This window comes from Canis lupus, chromosome 16, assembly GCF_003254725.2.
Source record: "Canis lupus dingo isolate Sandy chromosome 16, ASM325472v2, whole genome shotgun sequence".
NCBI lineage: Eukaryota > Metazoa > Chordata > Mammalia > Carnivora > Canidae > Canis > Canis lupus.
Window position 1 is genome coordinate 15,223,386 of NC_064258.1, and position 18,325 is coordinate 15,241,710.

The 18,325-nt window shown below is 51.0% G+C and overlaps 1 protein-coding gene across 3 annotated transcripts in view; it reads left to right on the forward strand.

Annotated features, from left to right (window-relative positions):
• Window positions 1-17,568, forward strand: part of ZNF282 (zinc finger protein 282) — a 28,956-nt gene extending 11,388 nt beyond the window's left edge. For all 3 annotated transcript variants that reach the window (XM_025453862.3, XM_049094886.1, XM_049094887.1), the window contains 5 exons: window positions 427-546; window positions 2,424-2,543; window positions 5,214-5,327; window positions 6,466-6,579; window positions 14,416-17,568. In XM_025453862.3, coding sequence (XP_025309647.3) covers window positions 427-546; window positions 2,424-2,543; window positions 5,214-5,327; window positions 6,466-6,579; window positions 14,416-15,224 — 1,277 coding nt within the window. In that variant the 3' untranslated portion in view covers window positions 15,225-17,568. The remainder of the gene's footprint in view (window positions 1-426; window positions 547-2,423; window positions 2,544-5,213; window positions 5,328-6,465; window positions 6,580-14,415) is intronic.
• The last annotated feature ends 757 nt before the right edge of the window (window positions 17,569-18,325 follow it).

An 18,325-nucleotide genomic window follows, 5' to 3' on the forward strand; every position in this document is an offset into this window, starting at 1 on the left:
TCCCTAATGGAAACACAAGAAACTGTCTGCTTCCAATGCTCTAAAGATAGAATGATTCTAACAAGGTGATAGATAAAAACCCAGTAACGGGCCTGTCATTATAGCACTGAGGGCTGTGCTGCTTATGTTCTGGAGCACGGCCACTCTGCGTCATTGGCACGGGACTATGTGCGACATCCCGCTAGCCTTGAATGAGCCACAGTCTGTCGTTGGCTTTCAGGGTCCAGCTGTTTCCACACCAGAAGTTGGGTATCTGTTGTTTTTAGGGTTCCTCCGAAGAGATCAGCTGACATATATCATGGTTCACAACTAGAGGGGCTCTGCTGGGGAAGGCCGGTGGGGTGGGGGAGACTTCTGCCGCTGCCCTTGATCGGGATCCATTGCTCAACCTCACTGTGTCCTTCCTTCCCTTCCAACTTGTTGCAGACCCTGAGGGTGCAGGGCCCAAGCCAGATGCTCCTTCCCAGGTTGAGCCCAGGGAAGAGCCTTGCGTGTGGGAGCAGCGTGACCCAGAAGAGAGAGAAATCCTAATGGACCCAGACACAGGTGATGGCAGTTGAAAAGAGCCCCGGGGCTGGGGGCAGGGCAGGAGAGGAGCCTTGCCATCCCTGCATGAGCTCGAGAGGGGTCTGTCGGGTTGTTTGTGAGGCTGGTTCTGCCCAGGAGCGCCCTGGGCTTGTGTATCTATTGGGTCAGAACCCGGCAACAGCTCTGGAGGCCCAGGTGAGCTGGACAGAGGAGGGGAGGAGCAGGCTTGTAGCCTCTCGGGCCTGAGCTCAGCCTGCAGTGGGGGCTGAAGACCTGGGAATGGCCTGGGCCCGGCCCCAGGAGGGTGGATGGGCAGTGGGGCCTGCCTGGATACTTGGTTCTGCTGGGGCCACGTCACAGACAGACTCACCCTCTGGCCTTTCTCAAGAAGGGGACATTCAGTTCCCGAGGAGACCTAGTTCCTGACAGCACTGCACCTGGTCAGCTCTCGTTGGGATGGAAAGTGCCAGGCTCTAGTCCCGGCAGGGCCCTGGACACCTTTCCCCAGGGCCTCAGCTCTCCTGAGTCATGCTGCCCTGTGAACAGCTGAGCCTGAGCCATGTTCTCTGCCATACTGTACAAACTCTGCTCTTCCTTAGAAGGTTGTCCAGAGGCGGCCCCCTCCTTTCCAGTGTTTTCTCTTCATTGGGATGTAATTCATGTGCCATAAATAAAGTCACCCTTTTAAAGTGTATAATTCAGTGGTTCACAAAGGTGTGCAACCACCCCTATAATCTAGTTCCAGAACATCTTCATCACAGGAAACCCTGGGCCCATGAGCAGGCACTCCCACGCCCCACCCCCTGGTCCCCATTGATGGACTCTCTCTACTGTGTATTTGCCTGTTGTGGACGATTCATCTGAACGACCCCTTCCTGGTCTTCAAGCACCACAGGTGCTGAGGTCAGTGCTGTGGCGGCCTTTCACGTGTGAAGCCCTCAGCAGTTTCACCTTGTTGTCATTCATCCCCATGCATGAGCTGGGACAGTGACCGCTGTGTCCGTGCTATGGGAGGAATGAGCAGGCTGAGAGCCAGAGAGGCTGGATGACTCACCTGCTGGGCTGAGAACAGAGTTGAAAGCAGGATCCAAGTCCTTTGGTTCCTTCTCTAATCATCCCCCTGCCACCTGAGCTTCCCACTGCCAGGGCTAGTGCATCGCACCATGGAACCTCAGAAGGGTACACCAATTTGTCACAGCTTGGGATCCCAGAGAGGATATGTCACTGTCTCGTGTGCATAAGGATGCTGTGCGTTATCCACCCAGAATGGGCCAGTCGGAAAGCTTGTTCATAATTGGTGTGTGTGTGTGTGTGTTCGCGTGTGTGTCTGCTGTGTCTGTCTGTATGTGTGTTTTTTTTTTTTTAATTTATTTATTTTTTATTTATTTATGATAGTCACAGAGAGAGAGGCAGAGACATAGGCAGAGGGAGAAGCAGGCTCCATGCACCGGGAGCCCGATGTGGGATTCGATCCCGGGTCTCCAGGATCGCGCCCTGGGCCAAAGGCAGGCGCCAAACCACTGCGCCACCCAGGGATCCCTGTATGTGTGTATTTCTTTCTGACTGGGGTGAAAAATGAAAATGAACGTTTTGTACACAGAGATCAAACTTCTGGCATAGTCCTGATTAGCCCCAAACCCAGGTGGGGCAGTTTCTGGAGCTCTCTCCCAGCCTTATTACACTTCATCCTGCAGCTTGAGTTACCCCTTTGTCCTGAATTCTGATTATATCTCTGCTCCCAGGACCTTCTGCCTCTTAGGGGTGACCCCCTGCCAAGAACCCGAGGCCCCTGTGCTAACAGGTGCTGTCAGCTGCATTCATCACCCAAAGAACATCTGGGTGATGATTGATTGTTCAGAAAAAAACACCAAATGGCCATACTTCTCTCTCCCCAGAAGCAGAGCCCCTGGTGCCTGCACAGGATTCATCCTCTCAGGTGAAGCGAGAGGAAGCCCTGTGTGTCCGGAATCAGCGGAGCTTGGAGGAAAGAGCCATCCCCACGGAGTCCATTACTGGTGAGTGAGCCCCAGAGCTGCCCCAGCCAGGGATGGAGAGGAAAGGTCCAGCATGGCCTACAGGCCCGTGCTGATATCCACGGACCAGCGCTGAAAATGGCATTAATGATTTGCCACACATCTGGGTGTAGCTTGTCTTGTTTCCTCTCTTTTTTTAAATCCTTTCTTAACTATTCCTTCTTTACCTTGAAAAGGAGCATCAGGGCAGAGGTACTAAGTGTAAAGAAACCTCATGATGAGGGGCTATGGTCAGGGAATAAATATATCAGTCCACAGGACCTGCTCCTGAGCAGGAAGAGGTTTCATTGTTCTCAACAAGTATTCACAGGCTGTTGCCTCTGTGCTGGGGAGGGGAGGGTCCGGGGGGCTCCTCCTTGAAGGCCCTGTCACTGGACTCTGTGTGTGAGAACCCTCTTAGAGCATTAGGGTTCTCCAGAGAACCCATAGGGTGTGTGTATGTGCCCACATGTGGAGAGACACAGACAGACTGGTTTTAAGGAACTGGCTTCAGTGGTTGTAGAGGCTGGTGTGTCCAGGATCTGCAGGGTAGGCCAGCAGGCTGGAGACCCAAGAATCTTCTGGCTGGTTTTCCTCTGCCTTGGGGGTGGTCTGTCTTTTTCTATGGAAGCCTTCACCTGTTGGGCTGAGGCCCACCTGCATTATGGAAGGCAAGAGCTACCAATTAATTTTTTATATATATATATTTTATAAAATTTTATTTATTCATGAGAGACACACAGAGAGGCAGAGACATAGGCAGAGGGAGAAGCAAGATCCCTGCAGGGAGCTCAGTGCAGAACTTGATCCCAGGACCCCGGGATCATGACCTGAGCCAAAGGCTGATGCTCAACTACTAAGCCACCCAGGTGTCCCAGGGCTACCGATTTAAATATTAATCTTCTCAGGCAGCCAAGGTGGCACAGCAGTTTGGAACCTGCCTTCAGCCCAGGGTGTGATACTAGAGACCCGGGATCGAGTCCCATGTTGAGCTCCCTGCATGGAGCCTGCTTCTCCCTCTGCCTGTGTCTCTGCCTCTGTCTCTGTGTCTCTCATGAATAAATAAATAAAATCTTAAAAAAAAAAAAACGTTCATTTTCATTTTTCACCCCAGTCAGAAAGAAATACACACATACAGGGATCCCTGGGTGGCTCAGCAGTTGAGCTCCCTGCATGGAGCCTGCTTCTTCCTCTGCCTGTATCTCTGCCCCTCTCTCTCTCTATATATATATCTATTGTGAATAAATAAATAAAATCTTTTAAAATAAATAAATAAAAAATATTAATCTTCTCTTGAAAAAAAAAAAAAATCCTGGGGGATCCCTGGGTGGCTCAGCGGTTTGACGCCTGCCTTTGGCCCAGGGCACAGTCCTGGAGTCTCAGGATCGAGTCCCACATCAGGCTCCCAGCATGGAGCCTGCTTCTCCCTCTGCCTGTGTCTCCGCCCCTCTCTCTGTGTCTATCATAAATAAATACATACATACATACATACATACATACATACATAAATCTTTTAAGAAAAAATCCTTTTACAGAAACATCTAGAATAATGTTTGGGCAAATATGTAGGTACTGTGGCCTGGCTGTCACAAAATTACCCCTCACCAGATCTAGTAACATACTTATCTACAGCTTAGAGCTCCCCAAATCTTAGCCCTCCTTAGTCAGAGCCTCACCACCCTCAGGTAAGTGATAGTAGCATCTGACCGGGGAAAGGCCACTCCCTGTCCATCAGGTGTGCTCTGGACAGCAGCACAATATTACTGTCTTCAAAGAAATCTGTAAGAGATAAGAAGGCAATAAAGTTAAATGAGGTTTAATAGACCACAGAAGAAAGAAGATGTAACACACATCTTAGAAAAATCCCAGTAAGAGGTTCCTGGGAGGCACTGTCAGTGAAGTGACTGACTCTTGGTTTTGGCCCAGGTCACGATCTCAGGGTTGTGAGATCGAGCCCTGTGTGGGGTTCCCGTGCTCAACAGGAAATCTGCTTAAGAGTCTCTCTCCCTCTCCACCCTCCCTTTGCTCACATGCTCACTTGGTCTCTCTCTCTAAAATAAATAAATCTAAAAAAAAAAAAAACCTAAAAATCCCAATAAAATGGTGGATTTCAGTGGCTTCATGGAAGGCATTGTGTCCTGGAAAATCCCCGCAGAAGGACTATCTCTGTCAGTAGTGGTGCTCTATGCTCAAGCTGAGTTTCACTCTAACGACTGAAGTGCCTGTCAGCTAAGCATCTGCCTTCAACTTGGTTTGTCAGCTCAGGGTCCTGAGGCCTTTCAGGCCCCTGAAGGGCCATATCTCTGCATCGGGCTCTTTGCTCAGAGGGGAGTCAGCTTCTCCCACTATTCCTCCCCACTAGCTCGTGTTCTCTCTCTCATGCTCTCTCTCAAATAAATAAATAAAATCTTAAAAAAAAAATAGAAAGGAAAAGAAAGACTCTCTTGAAGTGTCACCATGAGTGACACTCCCCAAAGTACACACTTATTTACAGCAAAAACTCCATTAGTTGGGGCCCAGCCAACTTAAACCTTTAATTAATTAGCATAATTTAATTATTCCTGAATTTTAGGGAAAAGAAAGAATAGTAGGAAATGAGAGATTTACTCAGAGCACAAACTTGCAGGCATTTTGTGTCCCCTGACACTGTCATTGCTCTGTTCCCACAAGCAGACTCACCGGCCTCTGCCCAGGACCTCTTGTCCCGAATTAAACAGGAGGAGCACCCATGTGTATGGGATCAGCAGGATCTGGCAGAGAGAGATATTCCAACGGACCCCAATTCAGGTGAGCAAGTTACCAGGATGAATGTCAAGGACAAGGACCCTTATTGGGTTGTATAATTGCTGGGAAATCAATCTGGTCACTTTTGGTTAAAGGCTAATGAAAGGCTCAGAGAATAAACTAGTGTGTTCCTCAGCAACATCATACAGATTTGCAGTCTAACCATTTGTAAAGTACAGAGGACTTTTCTAAGAGAATCATTAAATTGATAATTTATCGTGTCAATGTAACTGATACTAAAATTATTTGAACAATGGCAGTTTTTGAACAAGAACTATAACGAGAAAGGCTTTTAAAAGTTCTGTATATTTCTGTGACAGAAAGAAAGGAATTTACATTTTCTGCAATTTTTCGTGAGTGAAGACTAGTTAAATATCTTCCAAGAAACTTCTGGGTAGGGTCCAGGCGTATGAAACAATGAAGAAGCTCCATCCGTCTGGGGCCTGCACACATGTGTGTGCCTGGGTGTGGGTGTGTGTGCACGCATGTGCAAAGCGCACGTGTGTGTGTGTGTGTGTGTGTTTGTGTGTGTGTGTTCACATGTGCTTGCAATGCTGGCAAAGTCCAGCGTCCTCCCATTTGGTTATGACCCCAGAGTCTCATCCTACCCTGCATACCAGAAAGAGAAGAGCAGACATAAAAATCTAACATTCCTTCTTGTTTCAACCCTGGAGAAATTGAAATGATCCAGGCCAGAGAGGAAGGCCAACCCTTCGGATAAGAGTCAGAAGTCTGTACTACGGTTCTTGCGAGACCTTTGTTTACCGCTTCTGCCACTGCTGGTTCTTAAGTCCTACTACTCATCCCTTGGTCCCTTGGGCTGTCAGACACCAGGCTTCCCTCTGGGGTCTGGGGCTCAGTGGACAGAGCTGGAAGACGCAGGATCTGATCTTGGTTCTGTGTCTGCACAAACTTTGGGTCGAGCCTCCTCCTCCCTGGCCAACTCCAGATGAAGCGAACACAAGTGAGCCTGAGGAGACTTGGGTTGGTGAGGATGGCCAGTAATGAAACAAAGAGACCACAGCTGCCGTGTGCTGTATGAGCACGAGCCATGGCCTTTGCATGTGATGGTTTTCTAACCTTTGATGGCAGGCTTGGTGGAAATGAACAGCATCTAAGACTGCCTTCTTTCTGTGAACAGAGTCTCTGATCTCAGCACATGACATTTTGTCATGGATCAAGCAGGAGGAGCAGCCATACCCATGGGGTCCACGAGACTCAATGGAAGGAGAGCTCGGATTAGATTCTGGCCCCAGTGAGTAATGCACCCTTTGGGGCCCCTGGGTATTTCGTCCATGGTGATGATTGCTTGCCTCAGCCACCCTTCCCACCCCCCACCCCCGTAGGGTGATGTTCTGTTGTGGCAGCCTTCACCCGTCTGTATCAAAGCACTATCTCCTTCCCTTTTGAGGGGGGTGGCAGGTGTTTGTTTCCTTGTGCTGTCTTAAGAGTAGCCCACAGTGGGTGGCTTAAAACAACAGAAATGAATTGTCTCTTGGTTCTGGAGGCCCATAGTACAAAAAATAAGGGGTTGGCAGGGGTGTGCCCTCTCTGCAAGCTGTAGGGGAACCCTTTCTTGCCTACTCCTAGCTTCTAGGATTTGTGGCAATGGTTAGTGTTCCTTGGCTTGTAGGTGCATTGCTCCATCTCTGCTTTTGTCTCCCATGGCCTTCTGCCTGCATATCTCTAGCTTCACCTGGCTTCACCTGTGTCTTCCTTGTGTGTGTGTGTGTTCCTTTAGAGACGTAAGTCAAAATCAGGGCCCACCCTCATCCAATATGACCTCATCTGAACTTAGATCTGGGAAGAGCCTATTTTCAAATAAGGTCACTTTCTGCAGTACTGGGGGGTCTGGATTTCAATATCTTTCAGGGGGAGTGTAGTTCAGCTGGGAGAGGGCTGAAACACAGGTGCCTGAGCAGGAATCAATGGCAGCAGGTGGCTCACATACCAGAAAACACTGGCCAGAGTCCCAAGCCAGCCCTGAGCTGACACAGTAATTGGTGAAGATACTGATGCTCCAATAGGGAGAAGGGATTTTTTTTTCCCTCCACTACAGGTATGGGACAGAACGTCTGACCTGACTTGGGTCTCCTGAGTCTTTTTTGAAGTTCCACTTATTGGCCAGTGACCTTAGACACATGTTCTTAGGTTATTAAACACTCAGCATCTGGCTGGCATTCCTTGCCAGACCCAGTACCATCTCCTTGCTCTCAAGACAGCTGACTTAGTGTCTGCTGATGAGTTTTGAGGAGCACCTAGACAGTACGTTCCTTGTCCACACTCCTGGGACCCTCCAGGAGCTTAAAATCCAGGTGACAGCTGAGGACATAGATTATTTCTAATCTGGAAGGCCATTAAATACTCAAGTAAGGGGAAGCCTGGATGGCTCAGTAGTTGAGCATCTGTCTTTGGCTCAGGTCGTGATCCCGCGATCCCGGGATCGAGTCCTGCATCAGGCTCCCTGCATGGAGCCTACGTCTCCCTCTGCCTGTGTCTTTGCCTCTGTCTGTGTCTCTCATGAATAAATAAATAAAATCTTTAAAAAAAAAATAGAAATAAAAGTCAGGTAAGTGGATCCCACTGTCTGAGACAGATTTCGTCCAATCTAGAAGGACCGCCTGGGGCTGGAGGAATGGGGAGAGAGTAGGAGAGGACCAGTGTATGCCCTTTGTTTCAAATAGAACTTAAAGTGGTCCTCTTCTTACCTGCTGCTGGGGTGGGATAGGACAGGGCGAGCCAGGGCACCATCCGTGAGGACAGGAAAAAGTGACAGCCATTTCCACTTCATTCTTGATGGCACTCAGGCCACTATTTCTGACCTTGATAGGTACTAGTTCATCAACTCTTGTGCCAGGAATTCTTCCCAGACCTTTGTCCCTCGGTGCTACTGTGTGATTTTCCATGTTGGCTAGGAGTACTTGGGCAGGGCTGAGCCTTTCCCTGGAGGCCTGTGTGGTTGTGGGAACGGGTCTAGTGAAGTCTGTACGAAGGTTGCAAGGTTTTGTGAATGACCATACCATCTTACCTCCTCAGTTGGGTTATGCTGAGTCATAGAACGATTTGCTTCATGTTGTTTTTTTTCTGGGAGGCCTTCAACCTTAGCATTTGGGAAGCTGTGTCCAGAGTCTGGGGAGATAGGAGCATCTGGAAATGCTCCTACTGGCCCAGTCACCAGAGCCCCTTGTCTTTCTCCCAAAGTGGGCCTGCCTTCTGCTTGTTAGTGTTGAAATTCGTATCTCACCTGTGATTTCGTTGAGGTTTAAAGACATGATTCTCATGTCTCTGGAGAGCATTTGGAAGGGGAGAGGGTAGTGGGAGTAGAGCATAAAACAGAACTATAGGGTATCTGTCTGTGCCATAGTCCTCCCCCAGCCCTGGGGGTAGGCATGAAAGACCTGATGTCCTGTTTGACATCAGCCCAACTGGATATTACATTTTAGTCAAAGGGATTCCTCAGTCAGATATTAAAGACTCTGGGTTTTTGGGTTGTTTGTTTTTTTTTTTTTTTTTTTAAGATTTTATTTATTTGAGAGAGCGAGAGAGCATGAGCAGGGGGAGGGGCAGAGGGAGAGGGAGAAACAGACTCCCCGCTGAGCAGGGAGCCTGATGCAGGGCTCCATCCCAGGACCCCGAGATCATGGCCTGAGCCAAAGGCTCTTGAGCCACCCAGGCGCCACTTGTTTCTGTCATTTAATAAATATTTACTTAGTGCCTACTGTGAGCTATGCAGCATTACAAGAACTTGGGAAAAGCAGCAAAGAAGAACCAGGGACCTTTCCTTATGTGGAAATGTGATGGAGCGTAAACAAGTCAACAAGCAAACAAGATAAAGTCAGGGACAGTCCATGCCCTGACTTGGGGAAAGGAGGAGGGTAGAAGTGGCCACAGGAGGGCTAAGGTAGGAAAGGCCTCCCTGGGGAGGAAAACACTTGAGTGTGTCCTAGACAGTGAGAAGAAGCTGATTTTGGAGATGTCAGGGAAGGGAGGAGTAGGGGCAGAGGCCTTGAGGCTTTGGGGGATGAGGGTGGAGGATCCTCAGCCCACATGACCTATGGGACAAGGTAGAGTTTGGATTTCATTCTAGGAAAGCTGACCAACAAAGGATTTAAAGCAGGTTACTGACATGATCTGGTTACTTTTTTCTTTTCTTTTTTTTTTTTTTGAGAGAGAGAGCAAGAGCACTTGTACTTGCTGCTGAGGGTGGGGGGGGAGTAGAGGGAGAGGGAGAGAAAGAATTTTAAGCAGGCTCCCCGCCCATCATGGAGCCCAAAGCAGGGCTCACAACCCTGAAATCATGACCTGATCCAAAATTAAGACTTAGACGCTTAACCAACTGAGCCATCCAGGTGCCCCCTAGTTTACATTTTGAAAAGATAAGTTCAGGAATGGAATGGAGTGGGGTGGGGACCATGAGCCGGAAACAGGGAAGCCATTTAGTAAGCTACCATAGTTGGTACAGACCAGGTGAAAGGACTACAGTCAGGCAGAGTTGGGATGGTCGCAGTGCCCGGGGAGAGAAGGGGACAGATTCAGGACAGACTCTGGACATGTAGCTGAGGGATAGTGTGATGGGCGAGTGGTCAAGAGTGACACCTAGGCTCTCCTGAAGAACCAGAAGAGCCATGGTGCCCTTTACTGGAAATGCTGAGTCCTGGGAAAAAACCAGTTTACTGTGTAAACCAAGTGCTCTCCTTTGGTCCTGTTAGATCTGAGATGGCATCCAAGTAGGCAGATGAACAAAGAGCCTGGGGTTCAAGAGAGAGCTCGGGGCTGGGTTAATGTGGGAGCTTAATTTATGACGACTCCTAACAGCAACTACCTGGAATTAGACCGAACTTCACAGGTGAAGGGCCCTCCTCCACCAGACTGCCCTCACTTCAGACACCAGCTGCAAGTTCGCAGGTCTCCTGCCCACTCATTTGTAACCAGCTGGTTACAAATCCAGGGGTTTCCACTAATCCCTGGGGTTCAGCTGTCCACTAGAAGAGCTCACGGGGCTCAGGAAAGCATCTATACTTATAATTAGTTTTATCAGAGCAAAAGGATTCAAATCAGAAATAGCCAAAAGGAGAGTTCCATGGGACCAATTCTGGAAGAGTCCTAACCATGAAACTTCGGTTGTCTGCTCCCTGTGGGATCAGAAGTGTCAAACTGTGCCAGGACAGTGATGTGTGACAATTCGCAGAGTGTTGCCCACCAAGGGAAGCTCAGCCAAGCTTCTGTCTGTGTCCAGAGCTTTTACTGGAGTTTCTTTACATACTTATGATTGCTTGAACCTACTGACCATGAGGTGGAACTCACCCTCTTAGCCTGTCCCTTCTCCAGAGTTTGGGCCCAAAGCCCCAACCCTCTAATCATGTGGATGGTGTTTCTGGCACACTCAGCTCCCTTCCGGAGTCCTCCTGTTAGCTTAAACTGTTGAAGCAAGGACCATGAATTACCTCATCAGCATAAAACCTCAGAGCCTACCATGAATAACAAAGACACTCCTATCGCCCTGGAAATTCCCCCAGGATGTAGAGGCTACAGCCTAGGAACCAAGGACAACCACCCGCTCCCTTATTACACATAGGCTGTTTTAAGGCTGGTCTGTTATTACACAGATCTCACTCTGAGATCTAGGGGCAAGATCTTTGTCTAAAGAATGAAAGAGGGCAGCCCCAGTGGCTCAGCGGTTTAGCACCGCCTTCAGCCCAGTGCCTGATCCTGGAGACCCATGATCAAGTCTCACGTCAGGCTCCCTGCGTGGAGCCTGCTTCTCCCTCTGCCTGTGTCTCTGTCTCTGTCTCTGTCTCTCTCTCTCTCTCTCTCTCATGCATAAATAAAATCTTAAAAAAAAAAAATGAAAGAGGCCTGGGTGTGAGCCTGGAGGAAATCCAGAGGAGCACAGCTTCACTGAGGCAAAGAGAAGAGACTCTCAAGAGAGGAGGGGTCAGCTATATCAAAGACAATGAGGGGTTGGATGTGCAGGACAAGGCAGAGGCTTGTTGATGACCTTGACAAAAGTTGTTTCGGTGGTGTGCTGGGACTCCTGTCTGATGTCAGGGTTTGAAAGCGAACGGGAAAAGCCAGGATAGAGAACTCCTCCAGAATATTGGTATGAAAGGAAAAGAGAGGAGTGTTGGGGTACCTGGAGCCTGGGAGCACTTGGGGCCGAAAAGAGTGTTCTTTTAAGTTGGGGGGTAAGTAGACCACTGTCTCTGGTAGGCTCCTCTCCACTGCTTTAGAACCCTGATTCCGGGCCCCCTGGGTGGTTCGGTTGTTTACGTGTCTGCCTTTGGCTCAAGTCATGATCCTGGGGTCCTGGGATCCAGACCCCTGTCCAGCTCCTTGCTCAGCGGGGAGTCTGCTTCTCCCTCTCCCTTTGCCCCTCCCCCTGCTTGGGCTCCCTCACAAGCTCACTTCTCTCCCTGTCAAATTAATAAAATCTGTAAAAAAAAAAAAAAACAAAACAACCCTGATTCAGACTGCCTTGAGGAACAAAGACATTCATTTACGTAACAGAGGCAGTTGATTCACCCTCAGTAGATTGCAGGAGGAGGCTACATTATCCAGGCCCCAGGTTCTTTGCAGCTCTCAGCTCAGCTTTGCTGTGGCTGATCTAAGCAGTCACATCCAGACTAGCGGGAAGGGAAAGACCATCCTCTTCCCTGCTGGAAACTCCCAGAAGCCTCCCGTGTCATCAGCCAGACTGAGGTCATATGCTTATGTCTGAATCTGTGAGGTCTGTAGTAGAAGTCCTCATGTCGGAGGCTGGAGGAGAATGATGACATTCTCGCAGATGATGGAAAAGTAGGGACGTTGAGGAGTGTGGTAGGGGTGCCAGGCTGTGGGGGCGGGGGGTTGAGATACACGCAGTTTTCTTCAGCTGTCCTCAGCTACTTGAGTACAGTTGGGCAAGCAGGGCAGAGACAGGAGCAGAGGCATAAAGGGTGTTTCATGGCTGATGACCCCAGGGCTGACCACAGGAGCCAGGCTGGGTCAGGAAGGGAGAACAAACAAAGGGTAAGGAAAGCAGATCGATGTGCACACTGAGTTTGCAGAGTTATCAGTAGGATTAGGACAGTTTTGGGGCACCTGGGTGGCTCAGTAATTGAGCATTTGCCTTTGGCTCAGGTCGTGATCCTGGGATGGAGTCCCCACATCAGGCTCCCCACAGGGAGCCTGCTTCTCCCTCTGCCTATGTCTGCCTCTCTCTGTGTCTCTCATGAATAAATAACATCTTTATTTATTTTTTTAAGATTTTATTTATTTATTCATGAGAGACACACAGAGAGAGGCAGAGGCACAGACAGAGGGAGAAGCAGGCTAGGCTCCTTGCAGGGAGCCTGATGTGGGACTCGATACCGGATTCCAGAATCATGTCTTGAGCCAAAGGCAGAAGCTCAACCACTGAGCCACCCAGGCATCCCTAAATATCATCTTTTAAAAGAAAAAGGGGATCCCTGGGTGGCGCAGGGGTTTGGCACCTGCCTTTGGCCCAGGGCGCGATCCCAGAGACCCGGGATCGAATCCCACATCGGGTTCCCGGTGCATGGAGCCTGCTTCTCCCTCTGCCTGTGTCTCTGCCTCTCTCTCTCTCTCTCTCTCTGTGACTATCATAAATAAATAAAAGTTAAAAAAAATTAAAAAAATAAAATAAAAAAAAAATAAAAAAATAAAAAAAAAAGAATTGGGACAGTTTCAGGCCAGGTTTCCTGGGAAACAGCCCCTGGGATAGAGGCTCCTGTGCATGTGATGTTTCCTTGGGGTTCTCCTGAGAATAACAGCTATGAAGGGATGAGAGCAGCAGATTGGGTAGAGGGAGCAACAGGGCCCACCAGCAGTCCCCCAGGATTGAAGGCCTGGCACCCTGGGTTGAGGCGTGAGAACCACTTTATACTGGGCTGCTGGCCAGTGTCCTGTGGAGATGGCTCTCAGCCTGCTCAGTGTTCATGGGGAGGGAGAGGGCAGCCTGGGGTGCTTTGGGGTGTCATGTAAGGAAGACCGGCTTCAGTCAGACATTGATGAGCATGGGTCAGGTAGAAGGGTGGCAGATGTGAGAAATGGCCACCAGGGAGCAGATGGGACCTGCCCAGAGGATGCCAGCAAGAGGTGGGGACAGGGATTCTGTACTGTTCTTCCACTAGCTACCTGCCCTGCAGGGGAGGGGGTGCTCTCACGGGAGAGAGGACTGAGTGGGCCTCTGAGGTGGGGGTGGGGAGGAAGTGACCCAACAAGAAGAGCCCTGAATCCTGTGGGCATACAAACTAGTTCTTCAAGCAGAAGTCTAGAGACCTGGGCCTGGGTGTGCTGCTGTGCTGCTCAGACCTTGGACCTGAGGATTCACTGACTGCCAAGGTGGCAGAGCACCCAAGGGTACAAGGAGAAGGCCTCAGCACTTTCTGGGGAGGCTGGCAGGGCAGCTGCTTCCACACAGGACACAGCCCCGGCCGTGGGGTCAGGGCCCAGGTGGGGTCTGATGCCAGAGTGTGCCAGGGACCATGCTGCTGTTTATGTCTGAAGGCCCTCCACTTATAGGAGACACAACTGAAGATCATAGCATGGTGCTGGTCCCCACTCCCTGCATTTCATTTCTCTAGGCCTCCAGATAGGCTTTCACCTTGGAGAAGTTCTGGTAAATTCTTCCCCCCCAGTCGAGAGAGAGAGAGAGAGAGAGAGAGAGAGAGAGAGAGAGAGAGACTCTCCTTAGATAAATCAGCATTGAACATCAGAATGCAATTAACTCTTATTATTTCCTGCCAGTTCTGCCTTCCATCGCGGTTTCTGCATACCCCACCCCCACCCCCCAAACCCGCTTCTGCTTTCCGGAGGTATTTTCTCTCCTCACTGCGTGCTATACCCGCTCAACCCGATTCAGGGGCTTTGGGCAGGTCAGAGGGTCAAGGAGCCCCAGAGCCATAGGGAACATGACCTCTGGCCTTGCTCAATCCCCTCATTTTTTCAGAGAAACTGAGGCCCAGATAGCCCGCAACTCGCACGTTGCCGCCCAGCAAATCCCTGTGGGGACAGGGTGGGGCGGGGGGTGGGGTGGGCAGCGACCATAGCGCTGTCAGCATGTCACTTCTCCGTGTCTTCTCCTCCCCAGGCGACAGCCTGCTGCTAGTGAAGAACCCGCCCCCTGCCCCGCAGCAGCCGCAGCCGCAGCCGCAGCCGCAGCCGCAGCCGCAGCCGCAGCCGCAGCCGCCTCCGCAGAGCCTGCCGGTGCTCCCGGGCGCTGAGAACCCGGGCGGCGGGCCCCCGGAAGAGGGTTTCCCCGCGCTGGCCGGGGAGCGAGGGGCGGGCGGGTCGCAGGCAGGAGGCGCGTGCAGCGGCGGGGGAGGGGCCGGGGGCGGCGCGGGGGGGCCCGGAGGGGGCGGGGGAGGCTGCGGCAGCTGCTGCCCTGGCGGCCTGCGGCGGAGCTTGCTCCTGCACGGCACGCGCAGCAAGCCCTACTCGTGCCCCGAGTGCGGCAAGAGCTTTGGCGTGCGCAAGAGCCTCATCATCCACCACCGCAGCCACACCAAGGAGCGGCCCTATGAGTGCGCCGAGTGCGAGAAGAGCTTCAACTGCCACTCGGGCCTCATCCGCCACCAGATGACGCACCGCGGCGAGCGGCCCTACAAGTGCTCCGAGTGCGAGAAGACCTACAGCCGCAAGGAGCACCTGCAGAACCACCAGCGGCTGCACACGGGCGAGCGGCCCTTCCAGTGCGCGCTCTGCGGCAAGAGCTTCATCCGCAAGCAGAACCTGCTCAAGCACCAGCGCATCCACACGGGCGAGCGGCCCTACACGTGCGGCGAGTGCGGCAAGAGCTTCCGCTACAAGGAGTCGCTCAAGGACCACCTGCGCGTGCACAGCGGCGGCCCGGGGCTCGGCGCCCCTCGGCCGCTCCAGGCGCCGCCCGAGCAGGACTAGGGCTGGGCTGGGGGAGGGGAGGGCCCGGCGGCAGGAGCCGGGGGTGGGGGTTGGCCAGAGCGCCCCTGATCCTGCCCCTGCCCGGGGTTCTCAGGGCGCCTTCCCTCCCTCGACCTGCCTCTTGTTGGAAATTGGGAAGAGGAATTGCACTCCACACACGGTCCCCCAAGGGCTGGGCAGGGGGCCCCTAGATCTGTCCTGCCTGAATGGACTGGGCCAGTTCATCTCATAGGGTGGACCAGGGGGCGGGCTGAGCGTCTTCCCCCAGGGAAAGTGCTAGAACGTAGTGAGGAGGCAAGAGGCTTTGGGCATCTCCCTCAGACACCTAGCATGCCCGTTTGGCCACTGAGGTCACACAGTTTGTGATCAGGGGAAGCAACTAGGGAGTCTCAGAAGCCTTCTGAGATAAATAAGGTCCTATGGTTAAGAGATAATGAGTAAGGAAATGGAAGTGTGACGGGAAATGAGGGATGAGCTAAGGGGTAACATCTCTGATGACAGCACTGCCTTGCGTTTAAATAGCGCTTTATACTTTTTTAAACGTGTTTTCTGTCCGTTATCCGTTTTCACCCTTAGCCTGTCCCTCGAAGGTACGTGGGGTAGGATTGTTCCTACTTGATCACTGAGAAAAGAGCCCCAGGCGGTTACTTTACCAGGATCACACAAGAAGAGAGCAGCAGGGCTGGGACCAGGGCTCTCCTGACCCCAGTGCAGTGTCCCCCACCACACACACTGCCTACCTCCCATGTCCCAGAGACTTCTCCGTCCTGGCCTCTCTTGGTCTCTCTCCTGCCTCCTTCCCGAGCCACCAAAACTCAGAAGCAAGGAGGGTTACTGGGGTGGGGAACCCATCAGCTACACAATGCCCTGGGTTGTGCATCTGAAAGGCTCTTCCTGTGTTAGCTCTTCTGGGCCGCAGGTCCCCTCCCCCAGCCTGTCCTTCCCACCTGAGTCCTTCAATCTGGTGCAGCATCTTTTCACTGCCCAGTAGTGACCCGGCCCTCCAGAGGCAGCTGGTGCCCTGAGTCAGACCTCACTTTGTTGATTTATTCCAGTTTCCCCAGGGCAAAGGGGTGAGGGAGAGGCTCCTGCTGCTGGAGCAGCCATCAAGAAAATGAGTCTCTTCCCAGGAGGGCCGGGCAAGTGGGTGCTAGAGTCTGAGAGTCTCAGTCTCCTGCCCTGAGCCTCCCAACTGGTGCTATCTGTTAATTGACCATGCTCATGGACACAGACCCTACTCTGCCCCAGACCCTGCAGGCGCCTCGGGAGGCACCCAAAGGACTCCCTTGAGTTGGTGCATCTGCTCCGTGGTCCTGAGGGGCCATAGTCTCCATTTCTGCATTTTGCATGACCAGGCACTGGGATGGGGTGGTTCCCCCGGAAAACCCTTGTTTGTGTCAAGAATGACTTTTCCTGCTCCCCCCATCGACCCTGCTTCTCTCCCAGTGGGGAGCACAGTGGGCAGCCCACAGCCGGCACCACTTTTGTGAGCATTCTGCTTCCGCCCTTCCCTTCATCTGTGCCACTCTGCTTTCCTCAGACCCCTTTTTGCCATGCAAAGGGAATTCTCAAAATTAAATAAAAGGTGTCCAGATTGCAGACTGCATTTTCACAAGGCCAGGGGATTCTGCAGCATGGCTTAATACAGTAAAGCCTTGAACTGGAGTCCAACTAACTGGTATTTTTTTTTTTTCCTACTTCTGCTTTCTAAGAAGAGATGAGAAGTTAAACAGACAAGTTCAAAGGAGTTTGTTTTAGAACAGAAGGGAACACTCTAGTCCAGTGTTTTGGTTGGGAGGAGGCAATGTTCTGCTTTAAAAAGTACATGCAGAAAATCAATATTTTCATAATCTAAATCATGGAGAATAAGACCAACTTTTTTCCTCTCTCTTTTTTTTTTTTTTTTTTTTTTTTTGGCTGTTGAGAGTGTGAAGAAGGGGAAGAAATCACTTTTGAGACATGGGTTTGGGACACCTGAATATACAGCTGGAGTCCCTCTATTTTAAACTCAAGGAGCTGATTCCCAAAGAGGGTTACTGACTACGCCAGTGAGAGGGGCTGTCTGGTTCCCGCATCCTGGTCTGATGGAAGCTACTGCACCACGTCCCCCTCCGTGACACCACAGTCTCCTAGCACTGGCCTCAGGCATGTCCTAGAATGAACTCATTGGAGCTGATTGATCAAAGGTGACGCTCAGTGTGGACCTCTACCAAGCAGCAGGGGTCCTCACTGTGGACTCTTGGAGTCCACTTACTGAAGCAGGATAAAGGTCTTGCTTTTAAGGTGGATTTTTATTTTCCTTCTGAAAATGTGTTAATTAAAATTAACTATTTTAATTTAAAAATGCATGCAGTAAAAATTTAAATGGTAAAAAGCAACAACAACAAAAAGAGTAAAGCTCTTTCCTACCAGACTCCCTGGTGAGAGATACCACTGCCAAGAAGAGCTTTTATGTCCTTCCAGAGCCTAAGAAGTCAAGGCTTGGAGGATGAGATGGATGGAGCTGGGGGAGAGGATGTGGGAGGCAATGGGGGATGAAACTCGGCAGGGAGGCAGGAATTGGGATTCTAAGGGGGGAGACTGGCCTGTTCATAGGTTGTGAAGAAGTTGTAGGTGATGTAGTTTCAAGGTAAAAAGGCCAGACCATGAAGGGCCTTGTATGCCAAGACTATTTCATAGCCTGGGATCTGCTGTGCCATTAGAACCTTTAGAAGCCCAGAGGTACCTTGCTGGGTCAGTCCATAGAGCATGTGACTTGATTTCGGAGTCAAGCCCCATGTTGGGTTACTTTAAAAATCTTTAGAAGCCGAGAGTGTATTGCTCTGAGAGGTCAGACACAGTGGAAATGGAAGTCTTGAGACAGCAAATTTAAATAAGACACCACTGGAAACAATGACAAGTGAACAATAATCCTATTCAAGCTTTTGGGCACCATAATTGACCCTCTGAGATCTGGTCCAAGGATATTGGATGTTGGTGAGTACGGGGAAGGAGGAAACCTCATACTGGGCTCCAGATGAATCAGCCTATGACTATTTAACAGTATTGGTTTATTGGATTGTTAGAAAAACGTGCAACAGGGCATCCTATCAGCCTCAGGC